This window comes from Myotis lucifugus, unplaced genomic scaffold (assembly GCF_000147115.1).
Source record: "Myotis lucifugus unplaced genomic scaffold, Myoluc2.0 scaffold_2610, whole genome shotgun sequence".
Taxonomy (NCBI): Eukaryota; Metazoa; Chordata; class Mammalia; order Chiroptera; family Vespertilionidae; genus Myotis; species Myotis lucifugus.
The window spans coordinates 8223-21844 of NW_005873658.1; the positions used below are offsets into that span (position 1 = coordinate 8223).

General features: G+C 48.4%; 1 protein-coding gene across 1 annotated transcript; it reads right to left on the minus strand.

The window, feature by feature from the left end:
- Positions 1 to 1640: 1640 nt before the first annotated feature.
- Positions 1641 to 4432, minus strand: LOC102419081 (RLA class II histocompatibility antigen, DP alpha-1 chain-like; the record flags this gene model as incomplete). Its single annotated transcript, XM_014450542.2, has 4 exons — positions 1641 to 1712; positions 2972 to 3118; positions 3600 to 3881; positions 4187 to 4432. Coding segments are annotated over 4 exons (737 nt in total), but the record flags the coding sequence as incomplete, so codon positions are not given.
- Positions 4433 to 13622: the final 9190 nt, after the last annotated feature.

The following is a 13622-nucleotide window of genomic DNA, read 5'->3' on the forward strand; positions in this document are numbered from 1 at the left end:
GGTGTGTGCCTGCGGGACACAACGCGCCTGGCGGCCAGGAATGGCTTTGGGGGGACAAGGCTCTCACGGAGGGGTCAGGGTGACGTTCCAGGCGTATAGCATAATGATTCGATATTTGCATATATTGTAAAATGATCACCATCATAAGTAGTTAACAGCCTTCATACATAGTTACAGACATTTTTCTTGTAATGAGAACTTTTGAGACTTACTCTCTTAGCAATACCTGAAATTAATATTATGTTGTATGTCAATTAAACTCAAAAGAAAAAAAAAGAACAAGAACAAACAAATGCAAAAAAAAAAAAAAACAACAACAACCACCATTTCAACATCAAAGATCCGAAAGGGGAAACCATGGTGACCCTGCAGAGCCTGGGTCCCAGGGTCACGCAGTACAACCCATGCTCCAGGCGCAGGCCCTGCCCCAGAACCAGAGCGACCCCACCCCGAGGCCAGTGATGGGCAGGGAGGACGAGCTGAGGTCAGGCCCATGAGCACCTGCTGCATCCCCCCCCCCCCCCCAGTCCAGCACCTTAGGGCCCGGCCAGAGCGGGAGTGAGGAACGGAGATGCCTCCTCCCCAACCTGCCCCTTCTGCAAAAGTATCAACTCCTCATCGCACCCCTTACTTCTGGTTCCAGTTCACCCCAAGATCATGCAGAGTAGAACAGTGAGGTAGTTGAGGTAGTTTATGTTCGAATTCCCCCATTGAAATTCTACTCATTCCCATACTTTGCTGGGGGAGGGGGAGGGAGAAGAGAGTGGGGGGAGAGCTAGGACCTTAACCACATTGGGGCTTAGACATGAATAAACCCGCTAGCACACTGGGGACCTCCACAGGTGGGTGCGGATGCCCTTGAAAGAAAATGGGGGGAGAAATGAGGCTGGAAGTGTGGGGTGGGGCAGCAGGGGGCACAGTACAGACGACGGAGCCTGTCCTCCTGGCCCAGCCCCAGCGCCGACCGCTGTGGGAGGGGCTGTGCCCTGAGAGAAAACACCGGCGCGCTAAGGGCTTAGCAGCCTCCTGTGGAGAAACAGTGGGTCTGGTGGAGATGGGTCTTTTCTGCTGCCCAGAGAGGAGGGGGCCCAGAGGTCAGAGGCCAGAAGGGGTCTGGTTCCAGGTGAAATAAGAGAGAGCAGCTAAGGAGGTGAGCAGCGGCACAGAGAGGATGTGAGGAATCCTGAGCACCGACCTGCTGACCTGCTTGCTCCCTGTGCCCCGCGCTGAGGCTGGGGAAGTGCCCAGGGCGGGGCCAACGTGCTCTAGACCTACCCCCCTCCCCCCACCCCGGCAGGGCCACAAAGTGCCGCATGACACCACATCCCAGGCCCAGGATGTGTGCCCCGGGGGAGCTGCAGGTGTAGCGCCCGGAAAAGGCCCTGGAGGTGCAACCAGCCCTGACACCAGGTGTGTTGGTCTGGGGGGTCTCAGGCCGGAGCCTGGCGGGGAGAAGCCCCAGGGGAGACGGGGGCTCGGAGACCATGCGGTGTCACCACACTTCAAATCTCATCATTTATTGACTTCTTCTACAGGCGAGGCTTTGCAGGTTGCTAAGTGTGAGAAAGGTCACAGACAGGCCGGAGGTGAGGGGTCCTTGGGGACCTCAGTCACTGATGCTGAATACAGAGACTCAAAGGACCTCGAGCTTCAAAGTAGGCCTGACCCTGGTGTCTCCCCTCCGTCCTCTTCTGTCACGGACAGCTTGTCGCCTGCAGTAGGACAAACAGCAGGGTTAGGACACCCAGTGGGGCACTGACCCTCGTCCCTCTCCCGCCTCCCTCCCCTGCCTCCTCCCAGGCCTGGGGGTTGGCGGGGGGGGGGGGGGTCCCAGCAGGGGTTGCTGCCGCCCAGCAGGTGGGTGAGAAGCCAGGGCGCCCAGGGAGATGTCCTTTCACTTTTCCCAGCTCTCCCCAGCGCAGCTGCTCTGAGCTCCAAGACAGCGAGGCCCAGCAGCGAGACAAGTGGACGGAGGCGGTGGGGGGGGGGGGCGGGGGCAGGGGGGGGAGAGGAGCGAGGGCTGGACACTGTGAGAGGCCGCTCTCTAAGGGCCTCCAAGCACCATCTCCTACGACGCTGAGCACTTTGGCACTTTGAGTACTTCGCTGCTGACAGCTGACACGAGTAACCGCTGCCTCCCTCCGAAACCCCCGCTCCCTTGGCTTCTGCGATGAAACCTTTCTAACCTCCTGCCCCTCTGCTTCCTGAGCTCCACCCTTGCGCAGTGAGAAGGTGAACCCGCTGAGTAGCACATCCCTGGCGCCCAGCGTCTGCTCCTGCTGCGTGTCCAGCCGCCAGCGGGCAGCTGCTGATCAGGGCTGCTGGGCGCCACTGACAGACCTTTCCTCAGCACCTGTGCCCAGCACCCCAGGGGGGTGGACGGGACCTAGCGAATCGCTCGCCGCCTCTGAGTGGTCCCCCCTAGAAATCGCATCACTTCCTACATTTCATCGTTCCAAGCAAACCGCATGGCTGCATCTAGCTCCAAATGCGTTGCAGTCTTTGGAGGTAGAAAGTATTCAATGAGTACATATTACATGTGCTGAGGACCCACTGTGTGCCAGGAACTGTGCATTATGGGTAAAAGGAGCTTCTGCTTCCTGCTGATATTCACGGTGCTCATTAACGTCGTGTGTGTTTCTTACATGTCTAACAACACCCAGAACCAACGTGGATCCATCACCTACCAGGAACCCTTGCGAAACTCCACTCACGAGCAACACCTGTGAGCCCTTAACTGCTGCCCCTCACACCGCCCAGCCCGGGAGACAGGCTGGAGCCCCTCCCTGCAGTTCCCGGCCGGCCGGCCGGCGCCTCGCAGGTACAGGCCTTTTCTCCTCTCCAAAGCCGGCGCCACGGTGTTGGCTCCGACGTGCCTGGGCAGCAGGCCCTCGTGCAGTAACACATCCCCACCCATAGCGCTGGCCACTCCTTTCCACTGTGCCCCTCCTACCCACACCCGAGGACTCACAGGGGGCCCTGCACCCAGGGACGCTGTCGGGTCGCCTGCTCTTCAGGACGATGGTGCCAGCAATGATCCCCGCCAGGCCCACCAGCAGGCCCAGGGCACAGACCACGGTCTCCGTTGTCTCGGGCACCTGGATCGGCTCCTGGGCCTCTGGGGCACAAAGGAAAGATGAAGTCAGAAGTGTAGGAGCAGGAGCTGGCCTTGGCTGTGGGCTTTCAGGGGCCCTGGCTGGTGTGCTCAGTGGTGAGAGTGCCGTCCGGTGCACCAAAGCGTCTCAGGTTCGGTTCCTGGTCACTGGCACATACCTGGGTGGCGGCTTCATTCCCCGCCACCCCCAGTCGGGTGCATGCAGGAGGCCACCAGTCTCTGTGCCTATCTCACATCGATGTTTCTCTCTCCCCCTCCCTTCCACGCTCTCTGAAAAGCAATGGAAAAAATATCCTCATGTGAAAATTAAAAAAAAAAAAAAAAGAGTTAGAAACCAGGAGATGGTGACGTTGGGTAGAGTGACAATATGCCACAGAATTAAGAGTCGCCTGCTCTTCAGGACGATGAGAGCAGGCGCCGAGGAGAGAGGGTCCTGGACTAGAGACAGTGTCAGGATGGTGTTGCTGAGGGCTCGGCTCCGTACCCCAGTGCCCGAGGAGCGGCCCAGCCAGGCCCCAGTGCTCCACCCGGCAGTCGTAGACGTCCTCGGCCGAGGGCACGAAGGTCAGGTAGTGGAACTTGTGGAACCTGAACTCTGTGCTGGGCAGGAAGATGGTCTCAGCCACGCCTTCCGTCACCGCCCGCCCATTGCGCAGCCAGGTGACGTTGAGCACGGGTGGGAAGAACTTGTCCACGTGGCAGATGAGGGTGTTGGGCTGACCCAGCTCCACCGGCTCCTTGGGAAACACAGTCACCTCCGGGGGCTCTGAAGGAACAGCACCTGGTGAGTCTAGGCCTCCGGCTGCCTCTCAGGGGTCCACCTCGGGCCCAATATTCTCCAGTCATAGAATAACTGTCTCAGGCCCACCCTTCGCCCCCAGGGCTCCCAGGTCAGAGTCACGGCTTCTTGTGCCCCTGACCTGGCCTCCCTCAGCCCAACCTCTTCCTCGAATAAGAAGGCAATGCCTCCTCTGACCCTCTGGATACTGCCCCCTCACGGGGCCACCACGAGTGGGCTCTGGGCTCCCCACCCTGCCGCTGGGCTGAGGGACAAGCAAGGGTAAGCAGTACCATTCGTGGCCCTGGTGTGGTTGGACCGCTGGATCAGGGTGTCCAAGTTCTTTCTTGCCATGACGATGTCAGCAATCCCCCTCCGAGCATCATAGTCAAAGGTGTGGATAAACTCCGGCAGCCGCCAGACAGTCTCCTTCTTATCCAGGTCCACGTAGAACTGCTCGTCCCCATCAAACTGGAACATGTACTCCCCAGAGGGGCTGTGCGTCTGCACAAACTCCGCATACGTTGACACGTGGTCGGCTGCATGCGGTGCAAGGAGGGAGGTTGGAGAACGGGTGAATAAGTAGGAAAAATAAACAGAACACAGAGAGCCAGTAGATAAAGGAAGGTTATTGGGAACATGAAGGAATAACACAGAACATGAGAAATGCAAAATGAAAGAAAAGAACTGGGGAAAACAATGAGAGAAATTACTATTTAAAATTCAGGTTGTTTCTCTTGTTCCTGAAGACTTAAGCATCTGTCATTCCTGGTTGCCAGTTCGATTCCCAGTCAGGGCACATGCCCCGGGTGTGGAGTTGATCCCTGGTAGTGGACTTGTAGGAGGCAGCTGATCGATGTTTTTCTTTCTCTCTACAGGACACCCAATACACAAGCCACTCTACCAACTCAAGAGGACATAGCAACTCTACCCAATACATAGAAACAAACACAGGGAGGCAGCCAAAATGTGAAGACAAAGAAACAGGTCACAAATGAAAGAAATGGAAGCAAGCAAACTACTGGATAAAGAGTTCAAAACAATGGTTATAAGGTATCTTCATGAGAGCTTTAAGGGACTTAATGTGAGCTTCAAGAAAATTAATGAGAGCATCAAGGGACTTAGTGAGACTTTCAGGATCTTACTGAGAATGTCAAAGACATAGAAAAGGACCAGTCAGAAATTAAGCATACACTAACTGAAATAAAGAATAATTTACAGCGATTCAACAGTAGAAGGTTCTGAGAATCAAATCAATAATTTGAAATATGAGGAAGCAAAAAAACACCCAATCAAAAGAGCAAAAAGAAAAAAGAATCCAAAAATATGGAGATAGTATAAAGAGCCTCTGGGACAACTTCAAGGGTACCGACATTCACATTATGGAGGGAGTGGCAGGAAATATTCAAAGTGGTGAATAGCAAGGATCTATAACCAAGATTACTCTACCCAGCAAAGCTATTATCTAGAATTGAAGGTCAGATAAAGAGCTTCACAGACAAGAAAAAGTTAAAGGAGTTCATCACCACCAAACCAGTATTACATGAAATGTCAAAGGGTATTCTTTAATAAGAGGAAGAGGAAGGAGAAGGAGAAGAAGAAGAAGAGGAAGAAGAAGGAGAAAAATATGAACAATAAAATGGCAATAAATACATATCTATCAACAATTGAATCTAAAATTTAAAAAATTAATAAGAAATCTAATGAACAGAATACATTGGTGAATAAAATAGAATCAGAGGCATGGAAATGGAACAGACTGACAATTCTCAGAGTGAAGGAGGGTAGTGGGGGGGGGGGGCGGGAAGAGAGTAAACAAAGATCTTATATGCGTATGTGCACTAGCTATGGACACAGACAATAGGGTTTCCGAAGACCTGGGGCAAGGCAGGAACCAGGTGGAGGGAGGCAATGGGGGGAGGGGCGGGGGAGGGACATCTGTAATGCTCTCAACAATAAAGATATTTTTAAATAAAAAGAAAATTTTTAAAGGTAGGTTATGTAATTTTGTTCATAATAAGTCAGGATAGTAAGAAGCTAGAAAAATTCCCAGGCAAATGGAATGGGGAAACTGAGACAAGATAATTGAATGAGACCAAACAATTTGAACAACTTATAGCAGCTAGTGAATCGCAAGACCTTATCTTCCCCAACCAAGGACACTTGAGAGAAAATGGTGTATACCTCTCCTCCCTAACCAGAGAATGCATAGCTTCCATCACCCTGGTCATGGAGAGAGAGGAGGGAGACCTGAGTAATGCCATTTGTGCCAGCCAAACCCAAGGGCAGATGAAGTCAGGGGAACAAATAACAAAAGCCTGATTAGAGCCAGACAGACCCAAGATAAAAGTAAAACAGAAAAGCAAACCAAAGAATAATCCCAGACTCCCTAGCAGCTCATTTTAATGCATCAGCGTATTAAAAACGCATGTGGAAAGCTGATGAATATTCTGCTGGAGCCCTCCCTTAGATTCTCACCCGCAGAAGAGAGAGAAAACCCTCAAGACAACAGATGCCCAGAGCATGTCCATGGCCCTTCTTGGGCATGAACTTTTTACTTTCTTTCTCCTAAAATCTAAGGGTCCCCAGGAGACTTGCAACCAGGGAGAAATGGGCGGCAGCAGCAGCTTGTCCTGGGCTAACCCCTTGGTCCTCTCTCCAAGGCCCCTTTTCTCTGATTTTATTTTTAATTAATTAATTATTTTTAAATCTTTATTGTTGAGAGTATTACAGATGTCCCCCTTTTTTCATCCCATTGCCCCCCTCCACCTGGTTCCCACCCCACCCCAGACCTTCATGACCCTATTCTCTGTGCCCATAGGTAATGCATATATGCATATAAGACCTTTGGTTAATCTCTTCCCACCCACCCCAACCCCTCTTCCCTCTGAGATTCATCAGTCTGTTCCATGTTTCCAAGCCTCTGATTCTATTTTATTCATCATTTATTTTGTTTACTAGATTTCTTGTTCGTTATTTTGATTCTTAGATTCAATTCATAGATACGTATTTATTGCCATTTTATTGTTCATATTTTTTTCTTCTTCTCTTCCTCCTTTTTTTTTTTTAAAAAAAGAGAATTTGACTCACAGCCGCACATTCTAAGGCAAAGAATCCAGTGGAGTATTTTCATTTGTTTATTTTTTGTTGTTGTTAATCCTCACCGAGGATATTTTCCCATTGACTTTTAGGGAGGGTGGAAGAGAGAGGGAAAGACAGAGAGAAACATCAATGTGAGAGAAACATATCAATTGGTTGCTTCCTGCACTCGCCCTGACCAGGGCCCAGGCTGTGAAGGAGCCTGCAACACAGGTATGTGCCCTTGACCGGAATTGAATCCAGGACCCTTCAGTCCACATGCTGACACTCTATCCACTGAGCCAAGGCAACTAGGGCTCTTCCTCTTCTTAAAGAATACTCTTTAACATTTCTTATAATACTGGTTTGGTGGTGGTGAAATCCTTTAGCTTTTTCTTGTCTGTGAAGCTCTTTATCTGACCATCAATTCTAAATGATAGCTTTGGCGGGTAGAGTAATCTTGGTTGTAGGTCCTTGCTATTCATCACTTTGACTATTTTTTGCCATTCCCAAGTTTCTATTGCTAAATCAGCAGACTGTCCTATGGGTGCTCTCTTGAAGTAACTAACACCTTCCCTTTTGCTGCTTTTAAGATTCTCTCTTTGTCTTTAACCCTTAGTATTTTAATTATGATGTGTCTTGGTGTGGTCCTCTTTAGGTTCCTCTTGTTTAGGACTCTCTGTGCTTCCTGGACTTGTAAGTCTATTTCTTTCACCAGGTAGGGGAAGTTTTCTGTCATTATTTCTTCAAATAAGTTTTCAATATCTTGCTCTCTCTCTTCTCTTTCTGGCACCCTCATAATGCAAATGTTGGTATGCTTGAAGTTGTCCTAGAGGCTCTTTACACTATCTTCATGTTTTTGGATTCTTTTCGGGATTCTTTTTTGCTCTTCTGATTGGGTGTTTTTTGCTTCCTCATATTTCAAATTGTTGATTTGATCCTCAGAATCCTCTACCCTACTGTTGAATCCCTGTAAATTATTCTTTATTTCAGTTAGTGTGTGCTTAATTCTGACTGGTCCTTTTCCATGTCTTTGACATTCTCACTAAGATTATGAAAGTCTCACTAAGTCCTGCTCTCATTAATTCTCTTGAAGCTCTCATTAAGTTCCTTGAAACTTTCATTAAGATCCTTGAGTAACCTTTTAAACATTGTTTTGAACTCTGTATCTGTAGTTTTCTTGCTTCCATTTCATTTAGTTCTTTTTCTGGAGATTTCTTCCATTTCTTTAATTTGTAACATGTTTCTTTGTCTCTGCATTCTGACTGCTTCCCTGTATTTATTTCTATGTATTCTATGTAGAGCTGTTATTTCTCCTGGAGTTAGTAGAGTGGCCTTGTGCAGTAGGTGTCCTGTAGAGCCCAGTGGCTCAGCCTCCTTAGTCACCTGAGCTGGCACTCTAGGTGTGCCCCTGTGTGGGCTATGTGCACAGTCTTGTAGTTGAGTCTTCTTTTTTAAATATATTTTTATTGATTTCAGAAAGGAAGGGAGAGGGAGAGAGAGCTAGAAACATCAATGATGAGAGAGAGAATCATTGATTGGCTGCCTTCTGCCCAACCCCTACTAGGAATCAAGCCTGCAACCCAGGCATGTGCCCTTGACTGGAATCAAGCCTGGGATCCTTCAGTCCACAGGCTGATGCTCTACCCACTGAGCCAAACCAACTAGGGCATAGTTGAGTCTTGATTGCTGTTGGCATCACTGGGAGGAATTGACCTCCTGGCCAATTGGCTGTGAGGACCAGCTGTGGCTACAGTGGAAGAGCTGCTGTACAGGAGACACCCCTATGGAGCAGGACTTGCTTCAATGGGTCTTTGGAGCTCACTGAGTATGCCCCTTGTGTGTGTTGCTTGTGAATGTGTAGAGCTGTAATCTGGTATGGTCTGAAGCTGTTCACTGGGTGCACTGGCTCTTGGGTCTCCAGGGAGGTGCAAAGTCAACCAATGCCTGGGGGCACCTGGCAGGAGCTACAGAGAGATCTGCAGATGGCTGCTACTTGCATTGGGCTAGGAAGTGCCCAAGGGAGACCCAGCTATGAAGCAAGGATGGTATCAGGTCTTGGGCCTTTTATTGATAGGTTTGGGGCATGCTGACTCCAGCTGCTGTTTGTTTAAGAGATTTTAGGAAAGTCTGGAGCCTGAGCCAGAACAGGCCATCCATATGGAAAAGCTGCTGCAAACAGCTTGGGTGGGGCTGCAAATTGGGTGGGGTGGGGTCTCAGGGAGTCACCAGGGCAGAGAAAACAGTGTGGGCCAAGCTGATGGAAACTCAGATATGGCTGCCAGTCAGCTCTGTGATGGGGGAGGTCCCAGCACAGGAACAATGACTCCCGTGAGCACTCCTGTCTGGGAGAAAGCCACCCCCAAGTTTCTGCCCCAATGCCAGACAGTCCAGTTCCTCCCCGTATGCTCCTACATTCCCCCAAAGGTGCCACCAGGCTATGGGGCTCAGAGGAAGCGAGACTGTGTAAGTTTCTGTGTGGGCCCCTTAAGAGGAACACCTGGGACTTCAGCAGCCTCTATGTTACTCAGTCATAATCCCCACCAGTTTTTACAGTCTAGAGTTATGGGAACTTCTCTTCCAAGCTCTGGAACCTTGGGCTGGTGGTCTGGTGTGGGGCTGGGACCTCCTGCTTCTCCTGAGAGGCCTTGGAGATATCCCTCCCGATTAAAAAAACCCCGCTGCAAGTGAGTGTTGGACAAGCCCGTTCTGCAGCTCCACCCCTCCTGCCAGCCTCAGTGTGCTTTCTTCTTTCGTTCTCTAGTTGTAGGACTTCCAGCTTTCAGGCGGTTCTGAATGATGGTTGTTCTGTATTTTAGTTACAATTTTGATGTACTTGTGGGAGGTGGTGAGTACAGGCGTTTACCTATGACACCATCTTGGTTCTCCTCTCTGATTTTCCAGGGAGCTAACAGCAGCCCCACCTTGACTTAGCTCTTTCACTGTGACTGTTACTTTCCAGTGAGCTAACAGCAGCCGCTCCTTGGCTCACTTCCTTCCTGTAACACTTCTAGAGAACCAAAACAGCCCAGCCTCGGCTCTCTCCCGTTGCTTCTTCTACCCTAAGTCCTCCCTTTGTTCCCAGCATTAATAAACATACTCTCTATATCACCTGGACTTGTGTTGTGAAATCGTTCCTGCTCGAAGTCAAGAACCCACACACACAAAGCTGGCATAGCTCAGTGGTTCAGCATCAACCTATGAACTAGGAGGTCATGGTTCAATTCCCAATCGGGGCACATGCCCGAGTTGTGGGATCAATCCCCAGTGTGGGCATGTAAGAGGCAGCCAATTAATGATTCTCTCTCATCATTGATGTTTCTATCTCTCTTTCCCTCTCCCTTCCTCTCTGAAATCAATAAAAATATATTTTAAATAAAAAAAAGAACCCACACACTACACCCCCATCTGAGGCAGACCCTTTTTGGGCCCAGGCCTTCTTCAGTAACAAAAACACTTTTATTTTAGGCATATTAAAATTAAAAGTATTGAAGAAACCAAGATGGCGGCATAGGTAAACACCGGAAATTGCTGCCTCGCACAACCACTTCAAAAATACAACTAAAGGAGAGAACGGACATCATCCAGAACCACAGGAAGGCTGGCTGAGTGGAAATTCTACAACTAGAAGGAAAGAGAAAAGCACACTGAGACTCAGAGAAGGTGCGGAAGTAAAGTGCAGAGGTACGAAGGCGCACGTGGAAAGGGTTGGTAACTGAGGACATGGTTGTCTTTTCCAATCGGGAGGGAGACACAAGCTCCCGACGGCTCTGAACTCCAGTTCTGGGTGAGTCTCTGGGGACCCAGACTCATATGGGGAGAAACTGAACTATCTGGCATTAGTCAGAACTCAAGGGCGGCTTTCTCTCAGAGGTGCTTGCAGTGATTACCTCGATTACCTCGGGACACTGAGACCCCGGGGCCACTTAGGGCAGGACTGAGGATCAGCCATAGCTGTTTGCTCCACCCTGTTGATTCCCTGAGACCCCGCCCCAACCAAGCTGTGAACAGAGGCTTTTGCATATGAATGGGCTGGCCCCTTGAGATCTAAAATTGCCTAACAAACTGCAGCTGGGTCAGACAGACCCAGAACATCCAAAAGAAGGCTCAATGCCCCACAGCAGCTTGCACTGCTTCACAGCTGGGCCTCATCTGGGCACCTCCAAACCCCAAACAAAGAAGAGGAATCTGCAGATCTCTCCATAGCTCCTGCTGGGTAGCCTCAGGCAGAGGCTAAATTAGCACCTCCTTAGAGATCCAAGAGCCAGTGTACCCAGTGGTCAGAGTGGGACCATCCAGATTACAACTCCTCAGATCCATAAGGGACACACTCAGGGGGCAGACTCAGTGAGCACCAAAAGCCCTACTGAAGCAAGTCTTGCCCCAGAAGGGTGTCTCCAGCACAGAAGTTCTCCCACTGCAGACACAGCTGATTCTCACAGCCAATTGGCCTGGAGGTCAATTCCTCCCAGTGATACCAACAACAATCAAGGCTTAACTACAACAAGACTGTGCACAAAGCCCACAAGGGGGTGCACCAAGAGTGTCCACCTCAGGTAATTGTGGAGGCTGAGCCACTGGGCCCTATAGGACACCTAGCACACAAAGCCACTCTATCAACACAGGGAAGCATTAAAAATGCGGATTCAAAGAAACAGGTCACAAATGACAGAAATGGAGGAAAGCAAAGTACAGGATATAGAATTCAAAACCACAGTTATAAGGTTTTTCAAGAATTTTCTAGAAACCACCGATAAATTTAGTGAGACCTTCAAGGATATGAAAAAGCTCTGACTGAAATAAAGAACAATATACAGAGATCCAACAGCAGACAAGAGGATCCCAAGAATCAAGTCAAAGATTGGAAATACGAAGAAGCAAAAAATACCCAACCGGAAAAGCAAAAAGAAAAAAGAATCCAAAAATATCAAGATAGTGTAAGGAGCCTCTGGGACAACTTCAAGCGTACCAACATCCGAATTATAAGGGTGCCAGAAAAAGAGAGAGAGCAAGATATTGAAAACCTATTTGAAGAAATAATGACAGAAAACTTCCGTTACCTGGTGAAAGAGATAGACTTACAAGTCCAGGATGCGCAGAGAACCCCAAACAAAAGGAATCCAAAGAGGACCACACCAAGACACATCATAATTAAAATGCCAAGAGCAAAAGACAAAGAGAGAATCTTAAAAGCAGCAAGAGAAAGACAGTCAATTACCTACAAGGGAGTACCCATACGACTGTCAGCTGATTTCTCAACAGAAACTTTGCAGGCCAGAAGGGAGTGGCAAGAAATATTAAAGTGATGAATACCAAGAACCTACAACCAAGATTACTTTATCCAGCAAAGCTATCATTCAGAAGTGAAGGTCAGATAAAGAGCTTCACAGATAAGAAAAGGCTAAAGGAGTTCATCACCACCAAACCAGTATTATATGAAATGCTGAAAGGTATCCTTTAAGAAGAGGAAGAAGAAGAAAAAGGTAAAGATAAAAATTATGAACAACAGATATATATCTATCAACAAGTGAATCTAAAAATCAAGTGAATAAATAATCTGATGAATAGAATGAACTGGTAAATAGAATAGAATCAGGAGCATAGAAAGGGAGTGGACTGACAATTCTCAGGGGGAAAGAGGTGTGGGGGGTGGGGGAAGAGACTGTAAAAAAATCGTACACCTATGGATAAGGACAGTGGGAGGGTAAGGGTAGAGGATGGGGTGAGAACTGGGTGGAGGGAAGCTATGGGGGGAAAAAAGAGGAACAACTGTAATAATCTGAACAATAAAGATTTAATTTTAAAAAAAGATGACATCTAACACCTAAAAAAATTAAAAGTATTAATATTCATACAACATTCACAAATTTTCTTGTTGAATTTATGTTTTTATGTATAGTTTCCATAGGAAATAAAAATTGTTGCATTTAAAATATCTATGGGATAGTATCTTAATTTTAACTGATGTGTAAGGAGCAACAAAAGGCTGGCAACAGAAAAATCTATTAGTCTTACAGTAAAACAACAAAAGTGACAGAGTTTGGGGTTGAGAAAGACAGAGGAACTCAGGGGAAATGACACTGCAGGGTCCAATGGTCTAACTCCCTGATTAAAGATTCCCGCTCACAGCGCCAATACGTGGGAAACAATTCTCTCTTTCGATGCTTCTAGTGGCAGGATTCATTGTCAATGAATGAATTCACTGAATTTCATGGCTAGAGAATTGCTCACCTATGGAGAAAAAGCTGGAGGAGAAGAGAGAGAAACAGTACAACAGTACAGACTTGGCTGAATGAATGAGTCTGTCCACCTTAGGATGTTTCATCTTTATCATTTTCACAAATTCTTAAAGCTGAGGGTCTGTGCATTTTAAAGCAAACATGTTAATTTTCATTCAGTAAAAAAAAAAAAAGAACAAAGCTCCACAACATTATTGTGAAGCTTCACTCTCCAGGGACTAAGGAGATAACCCAGAAGACATGGTCCTTGTCCTCTGCTGCTTGGAATCCAAAGGATGAGAAAGACAAAGAAAGACAATCGCTGGGTACACCGATCAGTGCTCAGGGACACAGGGACCAGCGGTGCTGCCGGGAGCCAACGGAGAGCATCTTCGTCAAATGAGATCTGAGCAGGGCTGCTGGGTTCGGGGCG